The sequence below is a fragment of the Cavia porcellus genome, unplaced genomic scaffold (genome assembly GCF_034190915.1).
Source record: "Cavia porcellus strain 051 isolate PalLab524CR breed Dunkin Hartley unplaced genomic scaffold, mCavPor4.1 scaffold_49, whole genome shotgun sequence".
Taxonomy (NCBI): Eukaryota; Metazoa; Chordata; class Mammalia; order Rodentia; family Caviidae; genus Cavia; species Cavia porcellus.
The window spans coordinates 259,622-273,510 of record NW_026947532.1 but is presented as its reverse complement, the minus strand read 5'-3'; the positions used below and the strand labels follow the sequence as shown (position 1 = coordinate 273,510).

The 13,889-nt window shown below is 61.9% G+C and overlaps 2 protein-coding genes across 5 annotated transcripts; both read right to left on the bottom strand.

Moving 5' to 3' along the window:
* Positions 1 to 240: 240 nt before the first annotated feature.
* Positions 241 to 5,565, bottom strand: Npdc1 (neural proliferation, differentiation and control 1). 4 transcript variants are annotated; one of them, XM_063244112.1, is made up of 9 exons: positions 5,256 to 5,565; positions 2,771 to 2,917; positions 1,735 to 1,866; positions 1,482 to 1,655; positions 1,331 to 1,397; positions 1,180 to 1,264; positions 885 to 964; positions 648 to 744; positions 241 to 524 (listed from the first exon to the last, which is right to left on the bottom strand). In XM_063244112.1, the coding sequence occupies exons 1-9, from the start codon at positions 5,365 to 5,367 to the stop codon at positions 480 to 482; spliced, it is 939 nt and encodes a 312-aa protein (XP_063100182.1). In that variant the 5' UTR covers positions 5,368 to 5,565; the 3' UTR covers positions 241 to 479. The 4 variants fall into 4 exon arrangements, with proteins under 4 accessions (XP_063100182.1, XP_063100180.1, XP_063100181.1 ...); XM_063244110.1 differs by having other exon boundaries at positions 241 to 576; positions 5,256 to 5,561; XM_063244111.1 differs by having other exon boundaries at positions 241 to 576; positions 1,482 to 1,652; positions 5,256 to 5,560.
* Positions 5,566 to 6,793: 1,228 nt separating this feature from the next.
* Entpd2 (ectonucleoside triphosphate diphosphohydrolase 2) lies at positions 6,794 to 11,785 on the bottom strand. Its single transcript, XM_003472964.4, has 9 exons — positions 11,603 to 11,785; positions 10,383 to 10,500; positions 9,753 to 9,903; positions 9,463 to 9,622; positions 9,153 to 9,380; positions 8,563 to 8,817; positions 8,360 to 8,479; positions 7,474 to 7,608; positions 6,794 to 7,376 (listed from the first exon to the last, which is right to left on the bottom strand). Exons 1-9 carry the CDS (start codon positions 11,717 to 11,719, stop codon positions 7,173 to 7,175), a joined length of 1,488 nt encoding a protein of 495 aa, XP_003473012.1. The 5' UTR covers positions 11,720 to 11,785; the 3' UTR covers positions 6,794 to 7,172.
* Positions 11,786 to 13,889: the final 2,104 nt, after the last annotated feature.

The following is a 13,889-nucleotide window of genomic DNA, read 5'->3' as shown; positions in this document are numbered from 1 at the left end:
GGGTCTTCCAGGAGGTCAGATCCTGGACCTACACTGCACCTCCCCTCCCCCATAGTGGGCCACGAGTGTGGGCAGGGCGTGGCCAACTGATGAGCATCTGGGTATCCTGTATAGCCCTGGGAGGAGTCGTCTCTCCAGCCACCCCTCTTCCTGGGGCACAGGAAGAGACCTCAGACCCCAACTTGGGTTGCAGTAGGGGAAGGTGGCTGAGGATTAACTGAGCCTCGACACAGCCGAAACCACAGGCAAGAAAGGTATTTAATTGGCTTCTGTCTCCAGAAATCCCCACCTGCACCTGGGCTCTAGGGTCCTCCCCACGCCTTCCAGTTTGGGGGGTGTCAGGGTCTTTCAGCCTGCAAAGGGGCTCTCTTGGGTGAGGGCTCTGGGCCTGTGCCAGCCATGGCACTGGCGTGGTCAGCAGCGTACTTCCCAAGGCTCCTGCCATCGTGGGCAACAGTGAGCGAGCAGCAGGCACAGCCTCAGTCACTGCAGCGGGGGTGCAGAGCAGGGTTCCGGCGGGGGCGCTGGCAGAGAGGTGTGGTCGAACAGCGGGTTGCGCACCTCCATCTCCCCAGTCTGTGGAGGTGGTGCTGGTCAGGCCCAGGCTGGGAGAGGCCCAGCTGGGGAGCCCCATCCCTTGCACCTACCGGTGCGAGGCCAGGACACTCATATACTGTGAAGTCACCATCTTCGTTCTCCTCATCTGAGGAAATGGATTCCAGCTCCTTGGGGGGCTCCTTGTGCCTGAATGAGGGCAGGATTGCTGGGTCCTCCCCACGCCCTCCAGGGACTGAGGTGGGCACTCAGCACACCCCTGGGGGTCAGGCAGGGCATAGGGGCTGCATCTGCATGTGCAGCTGCAGATGGGTGGGGCAGCTGCTCACCGCTCCAGGCACAGCATCTGCTGCCTCTGGTGCTGGTAATGGTACATCTCCGCGCTATGCGCCAGCCTCTGGTCCCCAGGCTGTAGAGACATAGCCAGGGGAGAGTGATGGGTGGGGGACAGAGCCAGGCAGGTGGTGGCTGGGGGCTGGATGAATGCAGTGGGCTGCAGGGCAAGGCTGCAGGCTGGGCAAGTGGGGCCAGAGGCAGGAGGGGTGCAGCCAGAAGGGGGCTACAGGCAGCAGTCCTGAGGTATAGCCAGAGGCTGGAGCACAAGGTCAGGAGTGGGCCACACACCGAGATCCGGGGTGTCCTGGGTGAGCTGGGTGCCTTTGCAGCTGTGTAGTCAGCCTTCTGGGTCAGGTGGATCTCTCGCTGCAGCCTGCAGAAGGACGAGTTTGAAACTGCAGGGGGCCAATCTGCCCACCCCTCCCCACCCCCAGCTCACCTGCACCAGCAGAATGTGGCCACAGCCAGGGCAGCAGCGCCAGACATGCAGAACACCACAAGGAGTACTGTGGAGGGGCACAGTGAGGGGTGGCCAAGGGGCCACTGCCTCCAGTGAACTTCCCACCTGCCCGCTTCCACCAGCCACCTACCAAGGGCGAGGCCATCGCCACGTCCACCCCAGGGCTCCAGGGGCGCCATGTGCACTGGCCCAGAAGACACTGGGGAGCCCAAGGAGGTGCGGGGTGTGGGCGTGGGGGCTCCCTGAGGTGAGGGCAGGCCGGGCTTGGGTCTCTGACCACGTTCTGAGAACCCCAGGGTAACTGCTGAGAGAGGGTGTTTGATCAGCAGGACCAGGAAACTGGGCTCACAGGTGGCAATAGGGAGGCCAGGCAGGGCTCTCACCAGGCTCCAGCAGCCGAGGTTGGTCCTTGAGGGGCTGTGGCACCAGCTGTAAGTGCCCGGCCTCCTTCAGCGCCAGCTCCTGGGCCAGGAGGTCGATCTCATCTTCCAGCCTGGGTGGGGATGGCCCCTCCCCTGGAGAGGTCAAGGGCCATCAGGTGAAGAGGTCCAAGCCTGGCTGCAGAGGTCCCGAGGACCCAATGCCAACCCCGCATCCCCAACTAGGTTGTCATGACAACTGAAAAAGCTTCCAGAGCTGCAGGTTCCCAGCAAAACTGGAGGCCAAGGAGGAAGAAAGAACAGGGTCTCCCACTGGCTGTGTCCACAAAGGGACACACAGGACGCTAGGCCATCCCTGTCTATTTCATGCACCTGCTCTGGTACAGCAAGGGCAGGGACAGTGCCTCCCCACTGAGTGGGCAGAGGATGAAGTACAGCCCTATGTCAAGGCTGCTCTGGGGTCCTCAGGACAAGGGATGGCAGTAGAGGGGCAGCTGGTGCTGGACGCTCACCAGTCTCCACCGTGGCCGCCCTTCCAGACAGAATCTCCTGGGTGGAGACACACATACAAGCTCAAGACTGCAGACAGTAGTACCCCTCTCCAGCAATGCCCTCTCCATGCCAGTCTCCCCAGGAAGCCTCTGCCCCCCAGCACCTTTCTATAAAACCCCACCACACCTAAAGGTATAGCACTCAGCCACAGGCTGTCCTATTACCTGGGGACAGTTGCACTGTGCAGGGCTGGTACTCACAAACAACTGTGGTGGTATGGACAGGACCGGGGGCCTCAAGGGTGGGAAGTGGAATCCTCTCCACTTCCTCCTCTCCCGTCCTCTCCCAAGCTTGTACACCTAGTACAGCCTGACAGCCCTGGCTCTGACCCAATGACCCAACTCTGGAAAGTATCCCAGCACTACTTCCACAGTGAAGTGAGAGTGCCCACAGGATCCAGAGGACCTGGAGGCCATGGTCATTGGCCCAGGACAACATTAGTAGGGGAGGAGGCTGCCTGGTCACCCCTGCCCTGCATCTCCCATACCCTGTAGCCGGCGCTTCCTGGGCACACAGAGCCCCTGTTGGTCTTCCTGGAAGGACTGAAGGCACGGCCCACAAGCATGAGCACCCGGGGGGCACCTTGCCCGCCTCTTCAGGGCACAGTTCAGACTCCCTGGGCAGGCAGCTGCATCTGGGAAGGAAGCAGAATGAGCGTCATGGCCCTCAGCCTGGGCTCCCCTCCCCCATGGTGCTGGCCCAGCCTGGCTCAAGCCATTGTTCTGGGACCAGAACTTTCCTCCGCCTGCCAGGGCTCAAAACCAGGAAGCAAACAGTTCCAAGACTTATGGGAACCATGGGGCCCCACCCACTCCCCAGAGTACATCATCCCTGTGTGAGCCAGCTGTCCACACACAGCCAGGCCAGATGCTGACCCCTCACTATCCAGCCAGCACTGGGCTCTTCTGGGCTGGGGCATGCAGACCCCAAGGTTGTGCCCTGGTCTCATCATGTCCAAGAACAAACCAGACCTTCCATCTAGACTGGAACTCCAGAGGCTCGGCCAATCCCTCTGGCTTAAGAGCAGCAAAGGTAGGGGCTAGGGATTTAGCTCAGCGGCATAAGCGCCTGCCTTGCAAGCAGGCAGTCATGAGTTCAATCCCCGGTACCGAAAAAAAAGACAAAAGACAAAAAAAAAAAAAAAGAGCAGCAAAGGGTGTGAGGCCCACTTCAAGACCCCCCCCCCACTCCCAATCACAGCCCCACAGGGTGGACTCGAAAAGACCCCAGAATAAGGGCCAGCTTCGAAGATGGTTCTGCACACTGCTAGGGGGTGCAGGAAGCCACTAGGGCTGGCTGGAGCCACAACCTCAAGAGGCCTGGGCTGGGCAGTGTTGGGGACTCCAGGCCAGGCCCTGGTTCTGAACCACATTTTCATCTCCCTGATTTGAGACCCAGCCTACTGTGCCCTGCTTACACAGCTCATCAATCCTAGCATTCTGCTGGAGCACAGGAGAGGCAGGTCTTCTGCCTCAATTTTCCTCTTGGGACGCAGAAGTTCAGCTTTCTCAGAGCTAAGGAATACCAAGTGGGGTCACTGGTTATGGTCATAGCAAGCACAGCAGAACCATCATCCTGGCTCAGCCCAGCCCCCACCACTCTGTAGGCAGGGCCACTGGGGCCCAGAGTGACTGGAAGATGTGCCCTTCTCCAGACCTTGGCTGGCCTAGCTTGGTTTCCTTGGAAACCTAACACTCCTTGGCTCCAGGCTGTGGGCATCTTTGCAAGGAAGTCCCAGCAGCCCCAGTGGCAGGCACAGGCTCCATGTCAGGCACCCCACCATCACAGTATCACATCAGTGGGCTGGGTCTAGGCATGGACTAGTTAAACATTAAGCCTGTGCCAGGAGGCTCACCAGGACCCACCCATCAGCTGGGCACCAGGAGAGACAGTCCCTGCCCCTGGTGTTGATAACCCAGAGTGTACCAGGCCTGCGGCAGAGGGCTGCTGGGAAGGTTTGGCTCTGGGTTCCAGGGCCTCCTCCGGCCCCCAGTCACTGCATTTGTTCTTGGCCTGAAAGGCCCCTCCAGCCTGAGGTGGAGATGAGGCCCCAGAAGCAGCAGCAGCTGAACAGTGGCTAGCACTCTGTCCACAGCTGGGCAGCTAAGGCCTCCTCCCAGGCATTGGGCACTGGGAATGACTCCTGCCACCTGTCCCCAGGAATCACTACAGCAGCTGCAGCTTGGGAGCCAGGCTCTCCAAAGGTGGCTCCAACAACCCTGGTGCTGCTCTGCCTGCAGGCCTCCTCTAGATCCTGTGGTTGTGTCAACCTTTCAGCCAAGCTCACTGTGCCCAGGTGGAGGCCTACCAGCAAATGTAGAACAAGACCACTCAGGTCCCCACCCTAGCTGTGTCAATACCAGCCACTTGACTTTTCTGAACCTCAGAGTATCCTCCTCATCTGTAAGCTAGGTGAAGGAAAGCACACCTGCCACCGGGCTGCCAGGAGAGCTGAGAGAGCCACCTGACAGTACCTTTTCTGGGGCAGCGGGATGGACCCTGGGCTCCTGCAGTCCTATGCTGCCTGGGGCACAGGAGGGTCCACTAGGACTCTGGGCTCACCCCTCTCAACCCATCGATATCCAGAAGGCAGGGTGGCAAGTGTCCAGAAAGCAGGGACAGTCTGCTTCCAACTAAAAGAACGTGACCCTGGGCCGGTTCTCGGCCCCTGCTGTGGTAGGTAATGCCGGCGTGCTGGGCACCACTTGAGATTCTAAGCCTCGCACTACGATCAGGGACACTTCTGGAAGCCAAAACGCACAGACTGCGACAGCAGGGCAGAACCGAGACCTCCCAGGGCCCCTGGCCTGTCTTCCGACGAGACAAAGGCATGAAGCGCGTGGACCCGAGGCTGCCGGCGGTCAGGCCCGGCTCCGGGGAGCCTTCGATAGAGCCTTCGGCGAGGCCTTTCGCCCCGCGCAGCCAGGCCAAACCCCCGCGGCCTGTATCCCGCGCCCGCACCCCACGCTCACCCGGGCGGCTGGCGGTGGCCCCGGTCAGCGCCGCGCCAAGGACGAGGCCGGAGAGCAGCAGCCGAAGCAGCCGCAGGTGGCGCGGCGCAGGCGGGGGCACGGGCGTCGCCATCCTTCAGCGCCGCCGGCCGGGCAGCATGGCAGCCGGCGGCCCCGGGCTCCGTGCGGACTCCGGGCCACAGGCAGAGACCTCGGGGAGCAGGAGGGCGGCGGAGGAGGGGGCGGAGCCGAGGAAGAAGAAAAGAGGGGGCGGCGGAGCTGACGCTGCAGCAGAAGATCCGAGATTGAGGCGCGGAGGGGGAGGCGCACGCGGGGAGTGGGCGGGGGAGCGTGGGGACTGCGCCTGCGCGCGGCGCCTGGAGGCGGGACGCGCTCGACTGTGCTCCCTCCCCTCCGCTGCGCCGCTCTCCCGCGCCCCAGACCCTCTGTGCCTTGGGCTTCTGCAGCCACGTCCCCGCAGAATGTAGTTGAGGAACGGCCTGGGGCAGGCTTCCCAAGCTGCGCCCCTCCTCTCCTATTCCTGATCGGCTTGCCAGACTCTCGCTAGAGTGGAGCCTCTGCCTGGGCTGAGGTGTGATACCTGGGAATCGAGAACCCTGGCGCCCACAGATAAACAAGGGACGAGCAGCTGCACGGAGATACGCAGGCGGGGTGCGCGGAGACAACGGGTGAACGCAAACTTGGGCGCAGAACTAGACCATTCCCGACACCTCTCGATTGGATCCCCAGCGAGTCCACCAGGGGGCAAGAGTGACCTGGAGCTGCTGCTGAAACAATCTGGGAGCTGTCCAAGGTGGTCACAGTCCCAGGTGGGGACTTCTGCTCACTAAGGTCCCTTGACACCGCCCTAGAATCCCTCTCTCGCCCCTCACTGCAGTCCCCTGTGCGCACAGACCCGTCCCACCTGGAACCTCCCCCACCTCGGCCCAGAGAACCAGATCGAGACTCCAGCCGGCCCTAGACTCAGACTCCAAAGCACCCCTTCAGAAGGCGATGTAGAGGTGGGGTGAGTTGAATAACCCCCCCGCCCGCCCCAGGGACGGTGACCACAAAACGGCGGAGCACATTCCCAGGAAGGGGGGGACTCGCCAAGACCACGCCTTCGCCTCCTGGAGAAAACAAGCTCAGGATGCCAGCTCAGCGCCCAGTGGAGGAGGGCAAGGTGTGCAGGTGCCCTTTGGCAGGTGGGCCTTGGCGGGAGTCACTTCCGGTCCACACCTGTCCTGAGGACCGGCTTCCCTCCCTGAGCTCGCCCTCTTCCAGTTCGGTTAGAGCGGCCTCCATCCCGCCAGGATCACCGACGCGGATCTGGGGAGCAGTTTGGGGTGGCTCTCGGGTTGAAGGAGACTCAAGGACTCAGAGATGTCCCCTTACCCCCGAGCAGGGAAACCTCACACAACCCGAGTCCCGTCCAGGCTGGAAGGACACCAGAAAAACTGTGTTTACCCTGGGGACTGACAGACCTGCGGTCCAACACAGCTGGACGCAGGAAGGTCAGGCAACGACACCCGCCGCACCCTGGAAACACTGTTCGCTGCTCTAGGAAAGATGTTTTATTACAAAACGTTTACACGTAGGCGTTGGGCTGGCTCCCTGCCCTGGGTTCTGACCCTCCCCAGGACAGGCCTGGACACCGTGGGGGGCCTCAAGGGCCACAGGTCCACTCCCTGGAGACCCTGCTCTGAGTCACAGGCTGAGGGGCCCTCAGCTCAAAAAGAGAAGCGTTAAGGTGAAGCCCGGTTGCCGGGGCTGGGGGCGCTGGGGGACTGAAAAGGGGGTGCGGGTCTCCTTTGCCCCCCATGGGACCCCTGTGGGTGTGGGTGGCAATCTGAGTTCCGTCCCCCCCCCCGGGGTGCTGGGGCAGTTACTGCGGAGTAAGGTGCTGCGAGTGAGGTCCACACCACCCCGCCCCGCACCCTAGATGATGTTCTGAGCCTTGGCAGAGCGCAATCGGCGCAGCAGCAGGACAAGCGCAGCCAGGAGCAAGGCAGCGAAGAGTAGCAGCAGGACCACCCAGGAGCTGAAGGCGGTGCCCTTGCGCAGGCCCGGCGGATCGGCAGGGATCATGTTGGTGAGATTCAGCATGTAGCCCAGCGCCCAGCCCACGGCTGTGTCCGCTGCCTGCGGGGGGGTTGGGGGGGCGTAGCTTCAGCTTGCAGGACGCCCTGGCCCGCCCCACCCCACCCCTCCGGCTCCGCCCCTCCGGCCCGGCTCCCACCTTCTTCTGGAAGGCCACGCCACTGATTGCGCGCTCGTCGAAGCCATAGCCGCGGCTCAGCAGCTGGTGCACGAACATGGCCCCAGCGCAGTAGTCGGCCAGGCGGACCTTGTGCTCAGGTGCTCGGGCCTGCAGCTGGAATGCAGTAGAGAGATCGTTGTGTCCTCCCTGCCGCGCTAAGGAGGCACAGGCAGACAGCGCATCCTCCTGGAATGAACCGCGGGATGGGACGGCTGCGTGGTCTCTGCAGCTAGCACTGGCCAGGCTTCAGGGGAGCAAGTGACCACCTTGGGACAGAGGCCATGGAAGCAGGAGCTCCAGGCTGAGCCCGGCCTCCGTTGTCTCTCCAGCCGCCTCTACCTCACCCATCCCCCGAGAAGTACCACGGGAGGTCGCATCTTTCCCGAGGCTCAGGTGAACGCTACACACACAGATGCCAGCCACCTGCCTTTCTTCCTTGGCACCAGTGTTCCACCAGGGTCTGGAGTCATAAGCCTGGGCCTGGGTGGCCTTCAACTTCTGCGTCCCCACAACTGAGCCTGGCCAGCTCCACTGCTGGGTGCCCGAATTTCCCATTTCCCCATGCTTGGTTGCACGGGGAACCACCTCCCATTTCCCCATGCTTGGTTGCAGCCCCATCTCTGCTGTCATGTTCATGCTGCTCCTGGTCTTCATTGTAGGCAGGGCCAGGCCTCTAGGGAGAACCGGGGTCCCCTGTTCACAGATCCCACACTCCTCAATATTGCTGCCACTGGAGTCTAGCATGGTGTCTAGCATGGTGGCCCCAACCACAGAGTGCATTGAGAGGCCTGGGTCCCACAGAACTGGCAGAGGTGATGCTGGTGCCCAGGCCTCTCCATGGCCCAAGGAGGTGGTGCAGCCTCACCTCGGCCCATGTCTGGTTGCAAATGGTCACCGCAGCCGTGTCCAGCTGCCTCAGTGTGGCCGTGGGCAGCCCCATGACAGTCCTCAGGAAGTCCACAGTGTAGTAGAAGGCAGAGAAGGCCTGCAGGTGCCACAGTTACCCGAAGCTGGCCCTAGGCACTTCCCAAGCCCACGCCCACTTCCATTCCTGGCCCCTGGACTCACGATGAAGTTCCCAGCCACAGGAGGCTGGAAGACCCCATCAAAGGAACATCGGGAGAAACGGCAGGAGGAGAAGTTGAAGAGCCCCAAGACAAGGCCACGGCAGAGTTCAGGGTCACCAGTGCCCTGCACAGTGACCCTGGCGCTGCTGTTGAAGTCCTGGGGCCGCTGAGCCCAGGTACAGGGTGACCGGTACACATTCCCGAGCAGTACTTGGGTGGAATAACCCTGTGGCCAGCAAGGGTGGGAGCCCTGGGTCTGGGAAAAGAGAACCAGAATGCATGTGGTACCCCTACCCAAGCACTGCCTGTTCCCTTAGCCCCAGAAGGCCAGCATGATGAATGCCCATGGTCCAGTTGGGACTATATCATTTTTGTGCTCATGAGCAATCTACAGCTCCCCATTGCCTGCAGGACAAAAATCCAGGCACTTGGCCAACCATTTCAGTGGCCCCCTCCTTCCTCTAGGCCCCTGGCCACTAGATCCTCTGCATGCTGGTCCCTCCCCTCCTGTCCTTCCAGCAAAAAGGGTTCTCAGCCCCTGTCCCTCTTCACTCCCTCTCTGCAGTGGGGGTCCCCTGGGAGGAGAGGCACCTGCAGGGCACTGGCTAGCAACCTCTGGACGACCTGGTCTCGGCCATAGCACAGGAAGCTGTGGGTATAGACACGGTAGTGCTGACCATAGAGCTGCAGGTAGACCTCGTTGGCTGGATCCTCAGCTGGCTTAGTTGTCTCGAAGGTGATCTGGGTAGATGCACCTCCCAGGTCCATGGCCCCCAGGGTCCCCTTCCTTGGCCGGAACCACCGGCCCACCCAGCCATACTGTGAAGAATGGAGATGGATCAGCCAGGGATAGGACCTGTGCCCTGCCACCCTGGCATCCTGGGGCAGCTGCAGAGCCCACCTTGATGAAGTTCTCCAGAAGATAGTTGGCAGTCACCCAGCCAAACACGCCCTCATCCTGGCCCGAAAGAATGCGTGCTCCCCGAAAGTCAAAGGGGTACTGGGTCAGCGTCCGTGTCACCGCAGCCAGGACCCTGGCTGAGGCCTCCGGATTGGTTAGGCTGTGGGACAGGAGAACTCTGAGGGGTCTTCTATACAGGAAGCTGTGATCTGACGGTGGGAGGAGTCCCCACCCAGAGCTGGCACCAAGGGCATGCAGAGCCCCCGGCAAGGCCGGGGAACCTCACTCACTTCAGCAGGCGCATGCCTGCCGTGGCGCCCAGGTACAGGGGTGTGCCACTATGTCTCTCTGAGGGGACTTCCCGAAGCGCCTGTTCCAGGCATTCCACCAGGCTCTGTCCTGCCTTCAAAGGGTTGTCTTCATAGCTGGAGATGCCCCCACCTAGAGGGAGGAGAGAGATGAGCCCAGGCCCAGTTACAGTCACAAGGCAGGCTGGAAGCTCTCAACCAGCTTGGATATAACTTCCTAGCTTCAGCCCCAGAGACACCCTGTTCACAGACAAAAGGACCCAGATGCCACCCAGTCTTTGAGGCTGCCGCCTGCTGGACAAGTATGGGCACAGGTGTCAGGACAAAGCACTGGGCATTGTCAATGCAGCCTAGTTTGGATGTTATGCCAGGCCCTCCAAACCCTTCCTGTTGCACTGGAGCACAGAGCAGAGGCTTGGGCTGGCAAGGCCCAACCCTTCATCTCCACCTGCTGCTTCCTTTCTAGAATACAAACTGCCCGTGGCCCCCAGGCCAGGGCGAGGCCCCTCCTTCTGCAACTCCTGCTTGGAGTGGGTACTACCCAGCCTCAAGTAGAAAGGCAGGACTGAGACCCTACGGGGAATGGGTATCAGGACTTGGGAGCCGCCTTACCCTGAACATCGCAGGAACTGTGCTGGCCCACAATGCCTGTGTCGTTCTCTTTGTCTGCCGGCCACTTGTAGATAAACATGGATGTGTGTGACGAGCCAGCGTCGAACACGATGCCATACTAGGAGTGGGTTAGGGCATCAGCCTGAGGGGCCCTCAGGCCCGTTTGGGGATCTATTAGCTCCCCCAGCTCTGTGCCCTCCCGAATGCCAAAGCTCAGAAAAGGCCATAAGCAGCCTCAGTGACAGCTTGGTGGTGTGGCTGTAGGTGACCGAGACCCCCTGGCAATCCTCCTGTATGCAAGCCAGTATGTCAGACTGTGGGAGGGCCACTTGCCAGGGCATCTGAGCAGCTGTGCCGAGGTCAGAGGGTTCCAGGATGACCTGGTCTGGAACTTTGCCTGACACTCCCAGCAGAAAGCCACTGTTTCCTCCTCCTCTGCCCACACCTACCCTCAGCCCAACCTGGGGAGGCTTCTTTGGAAGCAGTGTATAGGCTTCAAACCCACCACCCTCCCTGGGCCTCAAAGCCAGGACGGAAAGAGGTTGGTCCTGTAAAGCCAGGGTGCTGTGGGAACCTCTTCACAAGCCAGGCGAGCTTAGGGTGGAGGTGCAAGTGGCTTTTTCCAGAATCTCCCGCAAGGGCCCAAAATGGAGACCACTCTGCTGGGTGCCAGTTCCAGTCAGGAAAGAGTAACTTGTGCCTTCCCCTCAGGGAACTCTGCCAGAGCCCACGCCCCTCCCGCGTCCCCATTCTGGAGCTCACAGGGCTCCGATCTCCACTGCCCCTACATCAGCACAGCACACTGAGGGTTAAATGGCCCCTATGCAGATCGACCTGAGGTCATCCGCTGCAGGACAGAGCCCATATGGTCGGGGCACCGAGGCCTGGGGTCCCTGTTCTCCCGCGCTGTAGCCCCCCCCCCTCCGGCCTACAGGCGAACCCCGGCCCCTGTGCCTCTAACGGTCCGGGCGGCGCAGGGCAGACGCAACTCTGGTTGGGCTAGGGTGGCCTGGCCGCGCCCCGGGGCGAGGCTAAGCCGCGAGGGTGGCTTCTAGGCGCCGGGAGTCCCCACGACCTCGACCTCCGGCTCCGCGTCACCCCGAAAGTGCCACTGCCGGCCCAAGACCTGCGGAGCCCGAGCTTTGCAGCCGGCCGAGCGCAGCGCGGTGGCCCCGGCTCTGTCCGGCCGCTCCTGGACCGCGCCGGAGCCGGACGTGCACCTTGAGGGCGGGCGGCTCCCGGACGTCGCGGGTGGGGACGCACAGGAGCAGGAGGCCGGCGAGACCCGCAGTAGCCAGCAGCAGCGGCGGCAGGAGCGACAGCGTCTTCCCAGCCATCGGCGGGCGCGGCGGCGGCGGCAGGGACCCGGCGCAGGGTGGCCGGCGGTGGGGTAGGAGTCCGGACGGCCGAGGCCACGCCCATAGCCACGCCCCGGGGTCGCCGATCCCGCCCCCTCAGGCCCCGCCCCACCGCGCGCAGGTGAGCGCCTCTGCAGCTGAGTCACAGCTCCCGGTGCCCTGCGCTTAGGGGATCCCGGTCGGCTTTAGCCTTTGCCCGGCACCCTTCCTTCCGTTCTCTCCGCATAGTGAGCCCCAGCTCCTGATCTGGGGAGTCCAGAGCACGGAATACCCGGCGCCGGGATGGGCGGGATCCTCGCCCCAGAGACCCACACTCTCCCTGGCCTGGGCAGGGAGGGACTGGTGCCCGGCGCTCAGAAGGTCTGCACCGACCCTGCAGGCAGCGACCGTCCCGGCATGGCAGGGATGGCCGGCGGTAAACCCAGGAACTGCGGAGAGACTGAGAGCCTAGGTCTCCTTAGGGGGCTGCAGAGGAAGCGCCTCACACTGAGGACTGGCAGATCTGATGTGGGTTAGCAATCCTAGGCTCCAGCCTGCCCCGCAACCCGTTAGCATCAGCCTCAGCCGTGACCCTCGGCCGGCCTGACCAGACAGGCAGGGTTCCTTGGCTGGGAGCCACCTCCTCCATGCCCCTGCGGCATGGGAATTCTGGGCAGAGCACTGTCCCTGGGCCAGCGGGAGGCCATGTGGCAAGACCACCAAGGAGACGGCAGTGGAGCTCAAGGGCCCTTTGATGGGGGCAGGGCTGGGCAGTGCCCTGGCCTGTGGAACCAGCCAGGACAATTGGGCTGGGCCTGCAGCCCAGGCTGGGGATCTGATGTCACAGCTCCAGCAAAAGAGTCTTTCTTCTGCTCAGGACCCCAGAGGGAGGGGTGAGAACAGGGGTGGAGTAGGGGTCCCCAGACTCCTCAAAGCCCAACCTGGCCTTGCTCCAGGCTGGCATCTGGGTGTGGCAGCCTGGACTTCAGATCCCAGTTTCCCACCAGCATGACAGCATCCTCATCCCTTGACCCCACCCCAGCCCTTTCTGAGGAGGGTGAGAGGCATGGGTGGGGAGACAAAGGCACTGCACAGGGCACAGGGCGGGACCTGCGGCCTACCTGGTCCTGCTGACCCAGCAGGCAGCAGGAGTCCCCACCAGGCTCAAGGACAGGCAGGGAAGGGGAGGCCTCACCCCTGCCGGGGAGGCCGGGGAGACCTTCCCAGCCAAGACCAGGCCAGCCTGCCAAGAAGGCAGACTAAGGGGCCGGAAGAGCAAGGCCAAGGGCTGAAAACTGAGTCAAATTCAGGGTGGGGACCCCCTTCCTGACACAAAGGCATCCTTTGGGTGCAGGGCCCTCGGTGGATTTGGTGGGCTTGTAAGCAGGAAGCTGGTAGGAGCTGGGGGTGCAGCTGGCCTCCAGGAACCTCAGCAGGGATGGGGGCTCCAAATGTGCTGCATGTGGCTTGGCCCAGGCCTGGAGGAGGGACCTTGGGTGTAGCACCTCCCTCCCTCAACACACAGACCGCCTGGGGCGGGAGGCTGCTGCTGGCGGAGCTGGTGGGGAGCTTGGCTTAATCTCCCCAGCAAAGGCCACAGCCTTCTAGTGTCCAGGGTTGAAATATTGGACCTGGGAAGGATTCTTTTCTTCATGGCCTTATTCAGTCCTTCTACAAACACTTACTTAGCCCCTCCTGGAAGCCAGGCCCATGGGCATGGGAGCAAGAGATGCTGGTAAACTCCAGAGTGTGGGCAGAGCCTTGGGCAATGTATTGGATGTGGATGCAGGGGCTTGTGGGTAGGGCCTGCTGCAGTCCATAAAGACAAGGACAGCATTTGTGTGCAGAACACCCCCACCTAGTCTCAGGAACCTGCTGGCCTGGCTGGGGTATTTCTTCTGCCTTGCTTTTTTTTTTTGTAGTTTTGTTTTGTTTTTGAGACAGAGTCTCACTAGGTAGCCCAGGCTGGCGGCAAATTCGCAGTGATCCTCCTGGCTCAGCCTCCAGGGTGCTGGGATGACAGGAGTGCGTCACTGTGCCTGGCCTTCCTTGTAGTTTCACCACCTGTCGGTGGCTCCATAAATTCTATCCTTGGCTGCATTCCCTCATTTTGAACTGCAGCCTGCACACACATTTCAGTAGCTTGCTGCTTACACTCACGTCGCTTTTG

Coding starts and splice junctions, on each gene's coding strand:
- Npdc1 (XM_063244110.1), bottom strand. CDS start 5,367: ATGGCGACGCCCGTGCCCCCGCCTGCGCCGCGCCACCTGCGGCTGCTT. Junction 2,918..5,255: donor GGCCACCGCCAGCCGCCCGG/GTGAGCGTGGGG, acceptor CTTCCTTCCCAG/ATGCAGCTGCCTGCCCAGGG. Junction 745..884: donor CAGATGCTGTGCCTGGAGCG/GTGAGCAGCTGC, acceptor GCCCTCATTCAG/GCACAAGGAGCCCCCCAAGG.
- Entpd2 (XM_003472964.4), bottom strand. CDS start 11,719: ATGGCTGGGAAGACGCTGTCGCTCCTGCCGCCGCTGCTGCTGGCTACT. Junction 9,381..9,462: donor TTCTGGAGAACTTCATCAAG/GTGGGCTCTGCA, acceptor CATTCTTCACAG/TATGGCTGGGTGGGCCGGTG. Junction 7,609..8,359: donor GCAACCAGACATGGGCCGAG/GTGAGGCTGCAC, acceptor ACTGCATTCCAG/CTGCAGGCCCGAGCACCTGA.